Source organism: Otolemur garnettii, unplaced genomic scaffold (assembly GCF_000181295.1).
Source record: "Otolemur garnettii isolate 467f Iridium unplaced genomic scaffold, OtoGar3 scaffold00006, whole genome shotgun sequence".
NCBI lineage: Eukaryota > Metazoa > Chordata > Mammalia > Primates > Galagidae > Otolemur > Otolemur garnettii.
The window spans coordinates 45,521,645-45,541,551 of NW_003852401.1; the positions used below are offsets into that span (position 1 = coordinate 45,521,645).

General features: G+C 40.3%; 1 protein-coding gene across 3 annotated transcripts in view; it reads right to left on the reverse strand.

The window, feature by feature from the left end:
- The window catches only part of CUNH9orf3 (chromosome unknown C9orf3 homolog), a 384,867-nt gene that overhangs the window by 64,020 nt on the left and 300,940 nt on the right, over positions 1-19,907 (reverse strand). For all 3 annotated transcript variants that reach the window (XM_012814094.2, XM_023508155.1, XM_023508160.1), the window contains 2 exons: positions 19,646-19,708; positions 19,153-19,227 (listed from right to left, as the gene is read on the reverse strand). In XM_012814094.2, the coding sequence (XP_012669548.1) occupies positions 19,153-19,227; positions 19,646-19,708 (138 nt within the window). The remainder of the gene's footprint in view (positions 1-19,152; positions 19,228-19,645; positions 19,709-19,907) is intronic.

Sequence of the window (19,907 nt, forward strand, 5' to 3'; positions counted from 1 at the left end):
ATAAATAAGAGGGCTGATCAAATTATTTTTAGTTGAAGTTGACAGAACAAAAATCTACCTTATGGAAAAATGAAATGCTGTGGAAAAGAGTCGAACAGGCAGGAAATCGGAAATGCTGTATTTATCCCCTCCTCTCTGACCACCCCTTGAGCATTTCCTCTCTTTTGAGAAGAAAGCCATGAAACTGCTCTCCCCGTCTACGTTCCCCCTCCATGCAGAGCGACTCAGTGGCACACTGGGACACATACCTGGGGCCAGAGTATGAAACATCACCACGTCTTGGGCAGGCAGTATTCACACAAGGCTCACACAGACACCAGGTCTGGAAACTGCTGTGGCTAAGAGCTGGGTGACACTTCCCTTGGCCCAGGCAATCCCTAAAGTTGCTCTCACTGCTGACAGAGAGGAAGAGCACTACCTGAGAGAAAGCAGTGAGAATGTTCCAGAAACCCTGTGAAGCTCCATGGAGGCAATGCTGCCCCTCACTGCATGTCAGCTTGTAGCTTCACTGCTGCTCTTTGTCAACAGAGGTTAAGAAAATTCCAAGAATGCCAAGGAATAATGAAAACAGCCAGTAGCATTTTCTCATGATTCATTCCCTATGTTCTCTCTCCCTCCTTACTATCTAAAACGGTGGTTCTCAACATTCCTAATGCCGCGGCCCTTTAATACAGTTCCTGTGGCTGACGACCCACAGGCTGAGACCCGCTGATCTAAAATAAACTTCACCAGGAAAAAGGAGGGAATCAAGTGAGGAAAAGTGGCAAGCTGCACAACCTGACAGAGCTGCCTGGCTAATCTAACACCTGACACGAAAATCAAAAATTAAAAAAAATTCCTTTCCCCATAAAAAATTCAAGCAAGCTCATAACTTAGAAGGCACGTGGAGCTTCAATCCTTAGCAATTAGGAAGTCAGCATCAGTCCACTGGGCTTTGTCCAATGACCCTTTTAACTACTTGAAATGATGTCTGACTATCAAGTAATGTTATGGCTTACCTATAAAAATTTCATTTAAGAAAATATTGATCCTTGATTACATAAGCAAGGCCATTCTGAGAAGCCTTTTTAAATCATGCATAATCCATTACCCACAGTAGAGCCAAACACTGGACCCATTTCTTCAGTGTCTAAGTGGATTTCTGTTCACAAGTCAGTGCTTAGGGAAAGTTATTAACGATCCCAAGCCAATTCTACGCAAGAATGACAGTTATGGTAAACTCAGACCTCTATAGTTGTGTGTGGGCATGGGGAGTGTATGTCACAACATTTTTTTTTTCTTCCTGGAATTCTTCGGGGCTCAGGACACCAGGCATTTTTTTAATGGATAACTTGAACTTTGGTAACTTAAGCTAAGACCTCAATCAAATCAATAAAACAGTTCCAATGACCTCAACTACACCTCCCTTTGGAGGAGTCTGGTGGAAACTTCCAACAGAAACTGAGGCAGTGTTTGTCGGGAGCAGAGTGGCTCTATGGGCAGCTTCCAGGAGGTGCATCTCTGCACTTTGTGGCTGGTTCTGCCACACAACTAGCTGGGCTGCCTCCTGGTCTTAATGCCGGGGACACTCGGCTGGCCTGCAGATACTACTCCGGTATGTTCCAAACATACCCCCTCATGGCCATTCTTCCCAGACCTACATTTTCTGGCCTATCTTATTAGTTCCCAGGGATCCTTCTCTTCTCTAATACACTATAGATATCAAATGACTGAAGTCTGAAAACAGTACCGGAAAAGCCCATCACTGGTTACAGTAGGACTACAATCTGTGAGCAAACACCCAATGGCAGCTCTTTGCTAAATGTTTCATTGTCACATTTATTTTACAGATGAGTAAACTGAGGCTTACACAAGCTACTCTGCCCAGTGTAAAAAAGCTAAGGAGGGTAGATGGTAGGATTTCAATCAGTCTATCTGACTATCAACTGATGACTGTAGGGCCACTGCATCTGCTGCAGTCATCTCCAAAGTTGTGTGGAGAGAGAAGTTACAGAAAACATACAAGCTCTGGGAAAAGGGGGGATAATCCACCCACAACAGATCAATATGTCTCTTGCTAAGAAAACTGCTTAGGAAGTAAAATGCTCTCAACAAATGAACTCCACAGCTGTTGTTAAACAGCTACTTTAATTTTGTATCATTTCTTACACAATATGAAGATACACAATAATGAACTGTCTTCAAAAAAAGGAAGTGTTTCCAAATATACTTAACAGTTTTTCATAGGAAAAACACCAACCTAAGAATAACACAGTGATACTGTCTTGATTCTTTTTTTTTTTTTTTTTAAAGATAGAATCCCACTCAGTTGCCCAGACTAGATGCCCTGGCATCATTATAGCTCTCAGCAACCTCAAACTTCAGGGTTCAAGTTATCTCCTGCCTCAGCTTCTTGAGTATCTAGGACTACAGTCACCTTCCATGATGTCTGATTTTTCTATTTTTAGTAGAGATGAGATCTCACTCTTGCTCAGGCTGGTCTCAAAATTCCTGAGCTCAAGAGATTCTCCCTCCTCGGCCTCCCGGAGTGCTAGGATTACAGGTGTGAGGCACCACACTCAGCTTCTCTCCTAGATTCTTAATATGCCTGTAAATGATGTGCCTCCCTTTCAAATGTCTGGAAGGCCATTCTGAAGACAAGAATTAAGAATACTTAAGTCCACACATACTTATAATACACTCCTTCCCTTCTCTGTAACAGTGCATAATCTCAAAACAGGTTTGAGACAAAAAAGACAAATTATAAATACATGTTCAAAATCAAAAACAGGATTACGCTCCTTTTTCCTCCTCTTTAAGAATTTGAACACGGCTCAGCGCCGATAGCTCAACCGGCTAAGGCGCCAGCCACGTACACCTAAGGTGGCGGGTTCGAATCCCCAGCCTGGACCCGCCAAACAACAATGACGGCTGCAACCAAAAAATAGCCGAGCGTTGTGGCGGGCGCCTGTGGTCCCAGCTGCTTGGGAGGTGGAGGCAGGAGACTCGCGTGAGCCCAGGAGTTGGAGGTTGCTGTAAGCTGTAATGCCACAGCACTCTACCTAGGGGGACAGCTTGAGGCTCTGTTTCAAAAAAAAGGAATTTGAACACAAGAGCAAACATACTGTAGCAAGTCTGATTTCTTCTCTTCAGTTATCTACAGCTCCATCAGGGGTTCCAAAAAATTTAAGCAAAACTAAACAAAAAATCAGCTATTTTTCGCCTTCCGTTTGCTCTACCTTCACTTTTTCCACTGAGCCTCTCCCTAGCCTGGCTCATGATGACAATGACTTTGCATTATACACAGGGCAATTCTGTGGAAGTGAAGGCGTTGGTCAGACTGTGAGTCAGAATCAGATACAAACAGCACCAGCTCTGGAAATAGAGCTTGTAGCTTCAATCCAAGATGGGAGACAGCGCTCGCATAACAACCCTCAGCGCAAACACCCCTGCTCTGAGGCCAAAGGGCCAATTAAACAGTGTGTGCGTGCATGCGTGTGTGTGTGTGTGTGTGTGTGTGTGTGTTCATGAGCGCGTGGGCATGCCGGCAGGCACACACACCCACCCAAGCTTTCCATGCACACTAGTACATCAGTAATCCTGTGCTGGAAGGCATCTCGGCATCTTTTAGATTCATCTGATGATAATATGGTATTCTACCATGATTAGGTAATGTTACTGTTGACCAAGTCACTGACTTAATCTCCAATAAAGACTCAAAGAACTCCACGATTCTCAATGTAGGAGTATCACCTGGCGCCTTTTCTACCATCTCTCACTTTGCTGGGAGGGGAAGAGAGGAAGCCTTCTTTCTGTAAGGCAGTACCAACCTTTCCTCTTCACCTGCCAGTTGTGAGGCACAGAAAACACAAGCAGCTTTGTTCCTTAGCCATACTATTCCCACTCACTTTGCCCTGCCAGCAGCACAGAGAGTTCTGGGGCACTAAACCTTTTGTAACCTAAGTTAGTATTACTTTTGATTTGATTTGGCCTGTAAGTAAATACTGAGTGGGGCAGACTGCAGAAAAACTTGACTTAACTCTAAATTTGCAATATATCAAGGTACAAATATATGTAAACATGGAAATCAGCTTTATATGTTTTTTAGAAAAAATTGCTAGCATATGTTTTAAAAAATATCTGCACAGACTGATGACAAGGCATTGTGAGAGTGTGTTTACTGCATTCTAAAATAAAATACCTAGTTATCTGGTCACATTTATGTCTGATTAAAATAAAAGAAAAAATAATTTTTCATGTTACAGTTGCTAGGCCTACAACAAGCAACACAAAACTAATCTGCGCTTTGTAAAATTCATTAATTTAATATGAAAGAAAAGTACAATTTCATTTCAACCCAGCTGTGCCACTATGGAATCTTTCCCTGATCTATCTTTGAAATGAGTGAACCCTCAAAATCTGACTCAGTCTACTCCTAGATAAAATGGAAGGTCTTCTTCAATCAACCAGAAAATGGCCCTCTCTTAGGATGTGTTCTAGTGCATAGGGAATGGCCTTGTAGGAGTGTCATCGAAAGTCTCCCAGGCCTTTTTTCTGTCTCCCCCAGTGTCCGTGCCCCACATTACAACAAAGCCCATCTCAATACACTTCTTACACTGAACCCGAAGCTGCTGGGCCTGCACACCCTACTTTGAGGGGCTGCCTATACAGCTGGAAAGAGCAATAAAGGGGACAGGAGACCCAGGTCAGTATGTAGGTCTGTGAGTTAAAATCTTACAGGGCCCCCATGCTCTCACATGGAAACGTGGATTTGAATTAGAGAAGATTGTAAGGCTTTTCCCAGCTCTCCCAAATAAAGCATGCAATAGAAAATTCAGTTGTTCCACTTTCCCTGTGATAATCCTCCTCCCCTACTTTCCTTTGTCTCTCTCTCTTTTTGTAACGACAAGGTTCCACTCTGCTGCCCAGGCTGGAATACAGTGGCCTGATCATAGCTCATTGTAACCTCAAACTTCTGGCCTTAAGCAATCCTCTTATCTCAGGCCTTTTTAGTAACTGAAACTATAGGCGCATGCCACCACACCCTGCTAATTTAAAACATATTTTTAGAGATGGGATCTCACTACATTGCCCAGGATGGCCTCACACTCCTGGCCTCAAGTGATCCTTCTGCCTCAGTCTTTCAAGCAGTGGGGACTACAAGCATCAGCCACTGTGCCCTGCTCCTGGCTCTCCTCTCTTAAGGCACAGCCCTCCCACATATTTAGGGCCTCAAATAGCTTTTACAGCATTATATTCACTGGCATACTCCTCCAATTGCTTGATTTATAATCTTCCTGCTATTTTAGACAGCTTCTCGCTAGAGTTTTTATTTCTTGAAGTTGCCTCAACTTTTCAGTTGTTCCTCATGTGTCTGTGCAACACTGATGCCACCAAGATGAGATTTTCACAGGTCCAAAGCACCATGTTCTCTTTAACATTCAGAAACTAAACATGACTAATAATCATTTCATAGCAAATAAATTTTTTTTTTTTTTTGAGACATAGTTTCACTTTGTTGCCCTTGGTAGAGTGCCTTGATGCCACAGCTCACAGCAACCTCAGACTTCCAGGCTAAAGCGATTCTCTTGCCTCAGCTTCCAAAGTAGCTGTGACTACAGGCGCCCGCCATAATGCCCAGCTATTTTTAGAGATGGGGTTTCACTCTTGCTCAGGCTGGTCTTCAACTCCTGAGCTCAGATGATCCGCCCGCCTTGGACTCCCAAGAGTGCCAGGCGTGAGCCACCTCAATTGGCCTCAGAGAAAATAATTTCACAGACAACTACAGTTCACTTTTAGTCATGAAATAAATTACAGGATTGTAACCCTGTTTTGGAAAAGGTCGACAGGTAGCTGGTACCCTTTTTAGACAGGAAACTGCAATGTTAATTGTGCAGGAGGGGATGGGGTCAATATCAAGTGCCTTTCATTAGCTGAGTATTTGTAAAAGCTCGAATAGCCTTCAAAGGAACTTCAAGTAAAAACAGTTTGGGCAAAGGAAACAAAGTCTATGACCTACAAAGTAAAAAAATGATTACAGACTGATCTAAAAATGGAGATTTGCAAGAATATAAATCTTATCAATAGCCTGAAAAACATTTTGGGAGCTTCTCATTTGGAAGCGGGACAATGACAATTTATTCTACTGTAATGGACAAACTGAAGAGAGGTGCAAATGAAATACAGTTGCTCTGAGAAATATAATTGGGTTTCTTGAATAAAGCCAAAAGACAGGGACAAAACATATAAACTCATAAAAGTACTATTGCTGTATTTGCTGCCGGCCAAAGAACAGTTACAGGAAGAAACTAAGCCTGATTTTATTTAAGTCCATAAATAATTTTAGGAATGTTTCCCTGTCTCACTGTCACAGACAAGGGAAAAAACAAAACAAAACCACACACGCACACAAATGAATGTCATTACTACCCACACACCATCAGATAATCAGGCTTTCACAACCTTTTTTGAAATGGTGCTCTAAAATGCATTAAAGTTGGTGAGTGCCAGCTGTCTCAGAGAAGTTACGTCACTAACTCCCACAAGGCTCTGACAAGGCACATTTCTACCCCTTTTACAGGACGACACGTGGCGGCAGAGTCACTGTGGGGAAGCCTAGGAAGCCAGGCCTGACCACCCAAGGCTTGCACACTGCAGCTCAGGGTCAGAGAGAGGAAAACCTCTTTAAGACACAAGTACACAACTGCAGAAAACAAACTGCATTTTATCAGGCACAATCCCAGAGAGGGTAAGAACAGATCACATTAACAGAGAAAAAGAAAACCACACCTAATGATGCCACAAGGACACAGAGGACTCTGAGTCACAGGAGTTGAGAGTTAAAACAAGAGCAGTTGCTACAACTCCAAATGACACATGAGGCTAGTAGGTTCACTGACTCATTTAGCAATCTTGGGTGAGACGTTTAGATTTCCCACTTACTGGCCAAATGCCTTCTGATCTGTAAAATGGAAGATAAAAGCATAATTAGGGCATCTAGACTTATATTCTCAAAAAATAAAAGCACTACATATAAAAAAGCATAGTTCAATGTCCTCCAGAATGGCTAAAATGCCCAGTGCTGGTGAGGAGGTAGAAAAACTAGAAATCTTAAACATTGGTGGTGGAAATGTCTTTTTTTTTAAGACAGAGTCTCATTATGTCACTCTCGGTAGAGTGTCAGCCTCGGTAGAGTGCCACCCTCGGTAGACTGCCGTGGCGTCACAGCTCACAGCAACCTCAAACTCTTAGGCTTAAGCGACTCTATTGCCTCAGCCTCTCAAGTAGCTGGGACACTACAGGTGCCTTCCACAACGCCTGGCTATTTTTTGGTTGTAGTTGTCATTGTTGTTCAGCAGGCCCAGTTGGATTCAAACCTGCCAGCTCCGGTGTATGTGGCTGGCGTCCTAGTCGCTGAGCTACAGGCACCAAGGCAGTGGTGGAAATGTTAAATTGTGTGATTACTTTGGAAAACAGTTTAGCAATTTCTTTTTTTTTTTTAAATTAAGTCATATACACATAGATCATGACAGTAATTTCTTAAGTTAAACATCCACCTGCTATAAGTCCAAGCCATTCAAGTCGTAAGTAGGTATCTACCCAAGAGAAATGAAACATTTGCTGGTACAAAGACAATCGCACCAATGTTCATAGAGGCATTACTCATGATGGCCAAAAACTGCAAAAAAGGAAAAAAAAACCCCTCACAACAGGTAAATAAACAAAATGTAGTATTATCTGTATAATGGAATACCACTTTAAAATACAAAGGAACTACTTATATATGCAACACTATCGCATCTCAAAACATTACCATAAATGACAGAGCCATATCCAAAAAACTAGTGTATGACTCAAAAACAATTTCTAGAAAAGACAAAATATAATACAGAAAGCAGACTGGCATTGCCTGGGGCTGGGAGGAGGAAGGAAGACTGACTGCAAATGGACACGGGCAACTTTCTGGTTTGGAATGTTTTAAAACTGGTTTGTAGTGACAGCAGCACAACTGCACACACGTTTAAAACTCAACAAACTATATATAAATAAATTTTATGGCATACAAAGCATATATGACATATCGCTCAATAAGGTCATTAAGAGAAAGACTCAAAATCATCTTCTGTCGTCCATGAGGCACTCAGCATTCTCTGCCTTTATCACCAGGAGTAAGTGCTGAAGGCACAGTCATGCACTGCACAGTGATGTTTCAGTCAATGAAGGACTGTGTATGTGATGGACTGTGGATATGACCCATCCCATTGGCTGGGCTCGAGGCTCATGTCTGTAATCCTAGCACTTGGGAGGCCAAGGTAGGTGGACTGCCCTGAGTTCGAGATCAGCCTAAACCAGAGTGAAACCACCCATCTCTAAAAATAGCCAGGCATTGTGGCAGGCTCCTATAGTCCCGGCTACTTAGGAGGCTGAGGCAAGAGAATTGCTTAAGCCCCAGAGTTTGAGGTTGCTGTGAGCTATGATGCTACAGCATCCTAAAGTACTGTATTTTACTGTATCTTTTGTATGTTTGTATCTACCATAAAAATACCGTATTTTTTCTATGTACCAAAAAATACTGTGTTTTTTACTGTATCTTTTGCATATACCATAATATGTGCAGACACAATATGTGTTATAATTGCCTACAGTATTTAATATAGTCACATGCCATATAGGTTCAAACCCTAGGAACAGGAGGCTCGGCTGCCTAGGTTTGTGTAAGTACACTCTATATTTGCATGATGGAATCACCTACCAAGGCATTTCTCAAGATGTATCCCTGCTATTAGGTGACATACAACTATATACCCTCAACATTAAAACCAAAGTTTGTGTATATGTGACAGTTAAAGAGAAAAAGCCAGAAACCTAACTATATAAACAGAATCAAAAGGCACATTCTGCTCCTCTCCCACATTCTTCCTACCATTCCTTTTTAGCATCTCATGCCCCTTGTATCTTTTTTTCTTCTTCATTGCCAAACTAATGGTAGAAAATTGCCACAGAAAATTAAATGACTAGGCTGAGCACAGTGGCTCATGCTTGTAATCCTAGCACTCTGGGAGGCTGAGGCAGGTGGATTGCCCGAGCTTAGGAGTTAGAGACCAGACTGAGCAAGACAGAGACCCCACAACTCCCATCTCTAAAATAGCTGTACATTGTGGTGGGTGCCTATAGTCACAGCTACTTGGGAGACTGTGAAGGAAGGGAAGGGAGGGAAGGAAGGGAGGAAGAGAAGGAGAGAAGGAAGGGAAAGAGGGATGGAAGGAAGGGAGGGAAGGAAGGAAGGAAAAATTAAGTGACCATCAGTAACAAATGAGGCCACATAAAATGATGACTGTTGTCTTAATGCCAGAAAAGGAAAAATATACTCTGAGACTATTTTTCCCCACTTCACTTCCTTAGTATTATTGTAAAAGTTTGTTTCCCTGTTTTTGCAAATACAAAAATCTGAATCTTCACAGATGTATGGGTCAGAACTTAGGTTCTGAAAAGCCAGTGTTAATTTATACTAAGATATATGAAATGTTAAACAACATGGATACACATACATTTACATACCCACCACTTGGCAAGTCTATTTGCTAACATCATTAGAAACATAAAAAGAGCTCAGCGCCTGTGGCTCAAGTGGCTAAGGCACCAGCCACATACACCTAAGGTGGTGGGTTCAAATCCAGCCTGTGCCCACCAAACAACAATGACAGCTCCAACCAAAAAATGGCCAGGTGTTGTGGTAGGCGCCTGTGGTCCCAGCTACTTGGGAGGCTGAGGCAGGAGACTCGCTTGAACCCAGGAGTTGGAGGTTGCTGTGAGCTGTGATGTCACGGCATTCTACCCAGGGGGATAGCTTGAGGCTCTGTCTCAAAAAAAAAAAAAAAAAGAAAAAGAAACACAAAAAGAATATATAACCATTTTTTAAATAACATTCTTAAAAAAAAAGAGGTCATGCTAAATTTGTGGTGTTGAGTATGGGATGCATTTTGAATGAGAGAATACAACATTCAAAAATCACGAAAGAGGGAAATTCTGAAAAACTCTAGAGCAAGAGTGCAACAGACTAAAAATCCTCATGTCCCCAAGAGCAGAGGTAGCCCAAACTTGCAACAGCATTTTGATTTCACATTAATAGCCAAATATACATACGAATTTCATTGTTTGAGTACTTGCTTATGAAGAAGATCTTAATTTTGAGAAGTTCTGATATCCTCAATTATACAAAATAACAGAAGTTCAGTGAAATGGAACAAATATTTATGTCCTTCCTATCAGCCTGAACACCTATTGCACTTTTCCGCACCTCTGATAAAGGTCTGATTCGATTCTGTATTCAACTGTATGAGGTTTTTACATTTGATTGTAAACCCTTTGAGGACTGTCTGCCATTTATCTCTGTATGCTCCACTGCTTATGTAGGGTTTTGTATGTTGTGGATATGAAATGAAATTAGTATATAGTTTACATAAATATAGAACTTGGTAAGAAATGTTATTACATACGAAATTATTGATAGTATTGTATTTCTGGCCTTGGATTTCCAAATCATCTTGATTCTGAGCTGCCAGCAGAACTTCTATGACGGTTCTAGCCTTACTTGTAAAATAATGGATGAATTTATTTAAAAAATCATACTTAAAAAAGACACTAACACTACTTATATGCACATCAATCAACCCTCTACCTGTGCTTACAAATCAGTTAAAAGCCTTAAAATGGATCCAGTTAATTCAATTACCCAATTTCCCACCAGAACTTCCAGCTTACATGTGTAAAGGGTTGCTTTATCAAAACAAGGACCAGGAATGGAAACTTTAGTCCAGAGTAGCCTCAGGAAAAATTCATCATATACTCACATCCTCCATTTGTGCTACGCTGGTTTGGATTTATTTACCACAGGCTGCTTTGTAAGTGATCTTTGATATGTTGTGTGTTTTATCTCCCCATGACCAGAAATGACATCTCTTATGTTTCTTTGGTATTTTCCAGCAGGCTCTTACATAGGGCCTTATTTACCAAGAAAATATGTTGGCTGATTAGGCTGACTTGGGTTTTCAGCAATCTTTGTGATCTGTAAAATAGAGGACTTTAATTTTTTTTTTTAGTATTGCCTTGAAATCATGTAAACCCAGAGTTTTGAGTAGGAAACTAACATGATGGCCAGGAGTGTGAGAAGAATAAAACAGAGATAGTATCTTCTAGATGAGATACTTCAAAAAGCACCACTGCTTTTAATCCAGTAGTCCTCTGTGAGCAGATGCAAAGAGCCTGCTTACCACATGGAATGCAGACAAGTTTATTTATTGCCCGGACAGAGACAGAAGACTCCACTGAGCCTCCACTGTCTACTTATTAAAGACAGAAAGCCAACTAAAGTCAGTATGTCCATAAAATGAATTCAGCACTCTAAATTACACAGTTCCTAACAAGGGACTTAAAAGAATGAAAAGATAGTAAAATAATAAATTTAAAGCACTTTTTATCAATATCTTCTTTAGTTTCAAACCTATTCTGCAAGCAGGCAAAAAAAAAAAAAAAGCTATTCTCACTTTACAGATGAGAAAAATGAAGCTCAAAAGCCAAGTGACAAGTGGGAAAAGTGACCCACAAGGCAATACTTTAAGGGTAAAATGATTGGGATTTATTGAAAAAAACCTAAGTATCCAAGAAAAAAAGACCAGGTCACTCCAAGGTAAAGAAATGAGATCGGCATTAGACTTTATGCAGAAAAACAATGGAATAACATACTTGAGATACTTAAATAAAGAAAATGTGAGCAAACGATTTTAAATCTAGCTGAACTTGCCCTTCATGTATAAAGAGCGCAAACTTAAAGCATGCCCAAATTCAGGAAATAAGATTGCCCCAAGCTCCTCCCACAAAATCTACTGGAAAACTAGCTTTAGAAATGATTGAAGAGACACCAGTTTGAGAGTAGATCAACATGAAGGCTACGCTAACCAGTTTGATGAGAGTATTTCAAATTGTGTATGAAAACACCACACTGTACCCCATGATTGCATTAATGTACACAGCTATGATTTAATAAAAAAAAAAGAGTAGAAGATTAACATTAAATAACCTGTAGAATCAAAACTAAGGATCTTATAATGGACATAGTACAGTGTGTGATGTTTACACGCTCTGACATTGTATACAGAGTGCAACTGTCAAAAAGGGGGGAATGGGAAGATTATATGAAAAATACGATCAATTGGTTGTTTTATAGGAATCTGTCTAGAAGTAAAAAAAGGATTTCAAGTCCATGATGGAAGACAAAGAGGGAACAAGAAAGAAAAAGTAAGTATCTCATTTCTCTAAAGCTCACAGCAGGAAATCAACACACAAGAGTCAAAAAAAGTGTCATTAAGTAAAGGTAACTATTACATCAAAAACAGAAGCCTTCCTAAATACCAAAAAAAAGGACAAAAGAAAAAATTATCATAAAACCATATAAAAAATTGGAGGCCAAACAAATGTATTGATTTGATCAATTAATGTATGGGCTTAATTGGCCTATTAAATAAAAGGACTTTCAGAGAAACGCAAATGTCACACGACAAACTCAAACTCATGATTACATGATTAGGTAGCAGAGTTGGGAGCAGTGTCAGGTCTTCCTGGCTCTGAGCTCTCTTTATAGATGAGACGAAAGAGCTCACCCACGATGGGAAACACCACCAAATATTCTTCAATGAAAACTTCTATCATTAAAAAACAAAGTAAGTAAAATACAAATCTGAATAGCAAAAACATTTTAAATTATAATAGCCAGGTATTAGTTTATAAAATAAATGTCATTTGTGGAATTCATTTACCTAATTCACTCAACAAACTGACTAAGGCTGCACATGTGACCAGCTCCTTTTCCAAGTGTTGGGGATTAAAAGCTTGAATATCATTCTTCCTGTGTACACAGTCCCAGAAATATAAATGAAATAAATGTTGGCTACACTTAAAGATACATGCTAGTGTCAGCCTCCTACAATAAAAGATTAACAATAAAAACGATGGCAAGTCCTAGCCCACACTGATACCAGTAGGTGCTACTAAAAAAAATGCGTTTTAGTGCCGTATGAGACCCAGGCACAAAACAACAGCTCATTAAAATGCCTAAGATAAGAATGACTGCCAAGTAAAGCATTCTGTCACAGGAATGAAACTAATGCTTCTATAAAAGTAACAAAAAAGCCACAAAATTTTTCTCTGCCTGCCTCCCTTTTCCAGACGAACTCTTATGTTTTATATGAAAATGGCTTTCATCTTTCATGGCATAGAAGGGTTGATGGCTGCTGGCATCAAACCTGCTAAAATCAACAGCAGTGTAATTATCTACACACTTTCAAGTGTTTTCAAAATATATACTGGCTGGGATTTTCCTAATTTAGAAATACACGCTTTATGCTGGTGGTCTAGGACTATCAATAATCTGCACTAAAAAGAATTTTAAAATCATGCCCAAAGCATTCTTTTCTATGGCAATTATGTGACTTGTTTATACAGCATCTACTTTCACAAAGTGTTTGATGCAGTCTACAATAGACTAATGTCATACTGCTCATTGTGACACTACATTAATGATAAATTTATATGAGCTGCTACATGTCAAGCCCTTAGAACAGAGCTTGACATATGACAAGTGTTAGCTATTATTATATTAATAGTTCCATTCAAAGATTCTTTTTAATAAAAATGTGAATAAGTGCATGAAGGTAAGTAGGTGACTACACTTGTAATGTCCCTGTTATGCTAGTTAAAAATGGGAAGGAATTTTAGTACACGGAATTCTCAAAACATTTTTTTAAAACTACAGATTTGGAAAAAAAAAATCCATGGAAGTTGGATTTTTAAAACTACAGATGCTTAAAAAAATAAATCTATGGAAGTTGAAAATTAAATGGCATAAAATTATACAGATTAGACTTCCTTCCTGAGGACACCAAAAATATATTTTATAAGCAATTCCTCCACGGGCCACCTTTAAAAAAGAAAATAGCAAAACAAAGCCAAGATCTTATGAAACCTGATCTAACTTGAGATGTGGGTACAGATTATGCATATGTTGGGATTTACAAGGAAAAAAAGGGAAACTGACAAATCAGGAATCTCAAACAAGATACAAATTTTTTAGCAATAAAACAACGAATTGCATATTAGAAGCACTGTAATTACTCCTTTTGTTTGGTTTCTCTGTAATTACTTTTAATAAATTACTCTGCCTCCCCCCATCACTCAAGTAAGTTGTCATCCAAAGGCACAATCAGTACAACACAGGACACAAAGCCACTCACAGATAGAGAGGGAGGGAGGAAGGGAGGGAAGGAGGGCAGGCTGGTGCCTCAAGAGCTGTGACTCATTAGAATCCATAAAGCTTTTCTATGGAAATCAAGTATCAATGAAGCTATTGTAAGATTTTGCAGCTATATAAATGTAGACTAGTTATGAATTCTCACAGGGCAACAGCACTCTCAAAAAGAAGCAAGGGCACCAATGCCTGGGAAATCACTCAACTCCAACGCAGCCTCAGTTGTGTAAGACGGCTGCCTAAGCCTACCATTTTGCTCAGGGCAGGGTAATTCCTACAAAGTAAAGGGACCCTTGGTTCAGCACTCCCTAGGTTCACCCTGTGTCATTTTGCTTAGCGGTGCGATGATGGCTCTGGAGTCAAACCTAACATAATCACCATCTGCTATTATGGGTCTGAGAAAGAGTGAATAATTTTTATCAGTGTTAATATTGGTTTCCAGAAATTATAAACAGAATGTAAAACAGACCTTCATCACGAAAGACAAACAGCAGTAAAACTCTTTGTTTAATAGTTTAAAATTTGTACCTACCTTTATCGAATATTTCAATATTAGAACTAAAGTATATAAAATATTAAAAGGAACAGCATTTTGTGCAAAATGCATAAACCAAGTTGGATTTTTACATAAATAATTTTTGAAGTCTGTGAATTATTAGAACTAAGATTAGCATTGTGGTTCAGAGTCAAGTGTGTAGATGAAACAAATGAAATAAAAGTAGAGTTAAAATGCTCCAGACTTTAGGAAGGATATTATCACAAAGAAAATAATTTTTGTTTTTGTTTTTTTAAAGATGCAGAAAAGAGAATTTATCATTTTGCTCCAATTAAAACAGCCACTAAAATACTGTGAAGTCCACTCTTTTTATAACCATCCTTCTGGATTTTTATGTTTTACTCTAGATATTTTATGAAAAATTTCACAGCTTTTAAACAATTCCAGCGATGAGTAGCTTAACAGTATTGTTTTTCAGGTTCTGGCAGAAAGGAGTAATTACGGTAACCTTAAAGAGTGCTGCTGTTGGGAACCATTTGCACCTAGTGTTCATTATGACTAATCCTAAAAGAGGCCAGACAATCTCACGCTGGCTAAGACCACGGGCTTGGAAACACACTAATGCACATAAAGGCTCGCTTGTTCTTAATAGTCAACCTTAGCATTGCTGACTTTTCAATGATTTGAAAGTAAGCCAATGAATACTTCTGACATCATCATATGTATCTACTGAAAACCAGAAATGAGTACTGTAAAATTTGTTACCTGCATATTATCAGATATGCATAAACTAGGAAGGGTGCTTCTTTTGAATATGAAAATTGGAGTTCTCTTTCTTTAATGGAATCACACTGTATCCATAGGTTTTCCTTAAATATATTATTTGATTATTATATATTCTAATCCTTAGAATAATGATGTTATTACAACTTTGTATTTTACAAGTCTATATTTATAAAAACGATGTTTCTTAATCTGACTGCGGCGTAACTTGTATTAATTTTTAAATCATTTAAAGGCAGAAACAGAAAATAAAATGTGTTCTTCCAAAACCAATAGCCATGTAGTAAAATCTACTAGTTTTAAAAATGCACATATAATTCACTATTGCAATCACAACTGATTAACCTGCTCTTCGCAGAGCTGGCTAATCCATGCATCCTAATTGTTCGTTATGTAGTTAGTTGTTCATATTCTCCTTGCGTTTCTGTTACAAAAATTATTCAAACTAAATAAAAGGAATAATAAAAAGAAGAATAAATAATAAATAAATAATAAATAATAAAAGAAGAATATTAAAATGGAACGATAAAGTACCTGAGAACCTGAAGTAGAAGAGAGAGGAGTTTTGTCCTTTTCATTGAAAACAAACAAAAAAAGAATTCAGTTATACCAGTGGGAAAAGGGCTGAAATTCAAAGCCAAATTAAAATGGAAATAAACGTCAGAGAAAATGTGAGAAGATAAGAGAGAATGATGCATCTTCAGAGGTAAGAAATGAAAACCTGTTGAGACAGTATAGAGAAAGATAGTACAACTATCTGGTGGGTGGGAATGATGATAGAAGAGGCCAAAGAAGGCCAGGAGAGCATTTTAAATCGCTTTATCCAATTTACTTTATTTCATTATTCGTTATTTTAACCCACAGCTGAGTGCAGAGTGAGTTTGTTTAGCTTCCCCTTTTGAGATCACTGCAAAACTCAACTAGTATTTCAAAGTTACATCAGGCTGTGCCTACCACTCAGCACTTTCAAGATTTTCTTTGGGGGGTGGGACAACAAACACCTCCTGTACGATGTTCTTTACTTGAAGATCTTGCCCATGGCTTTGCCCCACGGCTCTGTTTTCCTTTTTCAGGCAGGTCAGAAGGCTCTGCTTTCCACAAGGCAGTAAAAGTTGTGCCCTCCTATTGGAGGAAAAGTGTTATGACCCTAGCATAGTTAATACAGGCTACTTAACCAAATTCACTCATCTCGGCTGAATCCTGAGAGGCCTGAAGCTGCAGACACTTGGGGGATGAAGGCAAGGGCAGTGTGGAGGGCATGAAAGGGGCCAAGGAAAACAAAGTAGGCAAATAAAGGCAACAGCTAGATTTAAAGTGCGTACCTATCATAATGACTAAAACTTATTTACTTCTTTTACAGTAATATAAAATGAATAAAATCAGAAAATATAGGTTTATTTTAATGTAGAAGAAGCACATAGCAGATACATGAATTAAGAGTAAATGAACAACCTGTTTCTTCCATGGTGTGGCAGACATTTTAAAAAAGAGCTCAGGATACTTAATTGTAAGTGAACTACAACAAGCTCAAATCCTAGCAAAAGGTTACCACATGACCTCAGAATGAATGCTCATCATCAAAGAATTCGATCTGTATTTCAAAATAGGTAGAAAAATCTCGCCTACCAGCTGCAGGACAGCACTGGTACCCTTCAGACCTTGCGATAACAGCATTGGTCACTCATCACACTCCCTTCCACCTAGCCCTTAGAAATAGCACATGCTTTGCCTCAGGAAACTCCAAACCTTCTCCAGAGTATAAGAGAAGCAAAACAGTGGACAAAGAGTTCCCGGAGTGCTGTGCAGAGCCCAGAGAAAAGACCGGAAACATCGATAATTAATATTCTCTGATATGACTCCGAAATTTCCCATCTTCTTGATTTCCCCACCTCCACCCCCAAAACTAATCAGCTTTAAGCTTCATTCCTTGAAAGGAAGTTCTAAATGTTAGTCCTAATCTTTATTTTCTTGTTTTCTTTGGAACTGCCACCTTTATTTTCCAAGGAAAGACAGAGGTGGATCCGCCGCCGCCCCCCCCCCCAAGTTCTAACACAGCAGCCTCTGTCCAGGGGAAATGATTGAGTAAGAAACCTTTAATCCTGGAAGGTAAAATCCTTCCCATTTTAGAGGAGGTTGGCCTCCGCATTTCCTTTCTTAGAAGAGACCGTGGTCAGATCATGGGTATCACAAATGTGGATACTTCTAGTTCAGATTTTGGTAGTGACAGTATCTAGTGATCCTCAAAGATAATGGCTTTCTATTCTTTTCTGCACGCTACACTGTGCATTTACGTAATCTTACTTTTGGTTTAAAAAATAATAGCTACAATACTTAAAATACTAAGCAAGCCACAATTCTTCTCCTTTTTGGGTGTTTTTACAATCTCATTCGCCACTTCACAAACATTTTAAAAACACCTAAACTGTGGAAGTTAAACATAGCCTTCTGGAGCATGTTGAGGTATGGTCAAAAAACTGAAGTAATGTCAAAATGACAACTTTTTCTATTATTGTTTAACTGAAGTGACATACATGACTGTTTAAAAAAGAAAGGGTTGAGGTACCACTTTTGCCCGCACTGGATATCTTGCTACAAACAACTACACTCAGAGGCCAGTTCTTTTTCCAACTCTCTTAGGAGCTGCCCTATGGTATCCTTAAATGCACTCTGAAACTTTGGTATCACCTTCGTTACGATGTGCTTTGTGCACATTCTCGGACACTGCAATGCCCAAACTAAGGCAACACATCATAGAAGTTGGCAGCAATGCTATCAGCAAGAATTTGGCTTCAGAATCAAGAGTGATTCATCATACATTCTAGCAGCAGAAAAACAACACACCGCTATTTTAATCCCTTGGTGCTATCAAGAATTAAAAAACAGTGAACTGTAATTAAGCAAAAGCAACAAAAATCACATCTGCTGTAACATTTGTAAAAACACAATTTACTTTTAAGAGTTTTTAATAAAAGTCACTTAGAAGACAACAGGCTACTTACCATATTTCATAATATTTATTACAATGACAAATCAAGTTTTAACTAAACACAATTCAGGAGAAAATAGGCAGTCCAAACTTCTGCAAAGTAACATGTTGAAATTTGAAACTTGGAAAACAAATTTCTCATTTGCTTTACAGTAAATAAAGTCCCTCCTAGTGTTTTAAAAGTGATTCACTTCTTTCCTCTCTCTCCATTTTTGAGGGGACTCTAATTTAAAGACTCCATGAGTGAGAGTGCCACTGCATCTATCACGACCAAACACCCAAACCTCATACTGTTGGAGATTTATTCAGAACACTTTCATTTTTCAGAGATACCTTAAGACTACGATAATAAATGCTACTGGTCTAAAATAATAATGCAGTCCTGCCGCTCTATTTAATGAGCATAAAACAAATCTGCATCCCCGGTCACTCTTACTTGGAAGAATATAGTATACTGTGTTTCTATAAAATTCTATACATAAATTAAATCTGTGGATTAGAATAAAAACTTGTTCATAAATTTGGTACTGTATTGTTGTGACCAAGTCGTCAGGGGCATAGGAGATTTATCAAGACCTCCACTCTGTACTGTCTTTCGGGCACCCCTACCTTTTCAAACACCTCTTCCTTCCCCCTTCGTTTCCGTTTTCGTGGTCTCCGGTTCACTCGAACCCATTTCGTGACCTAAAGTTCAAAAACCAAAGAGCATTTTAAACAAGACGACGGGTCCTGAGGGCTGCCCCCCGGCGTGAGAAACGACGCACCGCCACGCGACACTGCCTTCCCTGCTTCACCTGGGGAAGCCACAGGCACCTTTCGAGGCTCTCCAGGCCGCATCCGCGCAGGGGCCCTGGGGCTGTCCGGGGTGCGCGCCGCTCGCAGCTGCAGCGCGCCGAGGCCGTCACCTTCGGCCTGGCCGCTGTCTGCGGTCAAGGGCCGGGTCTGCCGCCCGCGCGCGCCGGAGCCCCGAACAAGGGCCATCTTACCCACCGCTATCTCGCGTCGGCGCCGCGGGTGCCAGGGCTCGGCGGCGAGGCTGCGGCGCGGGACCCACCGCCCCGGGGACGAAGGGGAGAGCGGGGACCGCGCCGCCCGTACTCACCTCGGCGCTCACTTGCCGAACGAGCCCGCACTCCGTTCCGGCCTGACGCTCCCTCTGCAGCGGCTGCGGGAGAAGGGGACAGAGTCAAGTTTATCGCGGGAGCGACCCCGGCCTCCCTCCCTCGCGCCCCACCAACTCGGCGCGCCAGCCCTGTACCTCGCCCGCGGAAGGTGAGAATAGAGATAAGGGCGCCGGAGCCCGCGCCCAGCGCTCACCCTGCCCGCACGGCCGGAGCAGCAGGCGCTCGGGGCCCGCAACACCT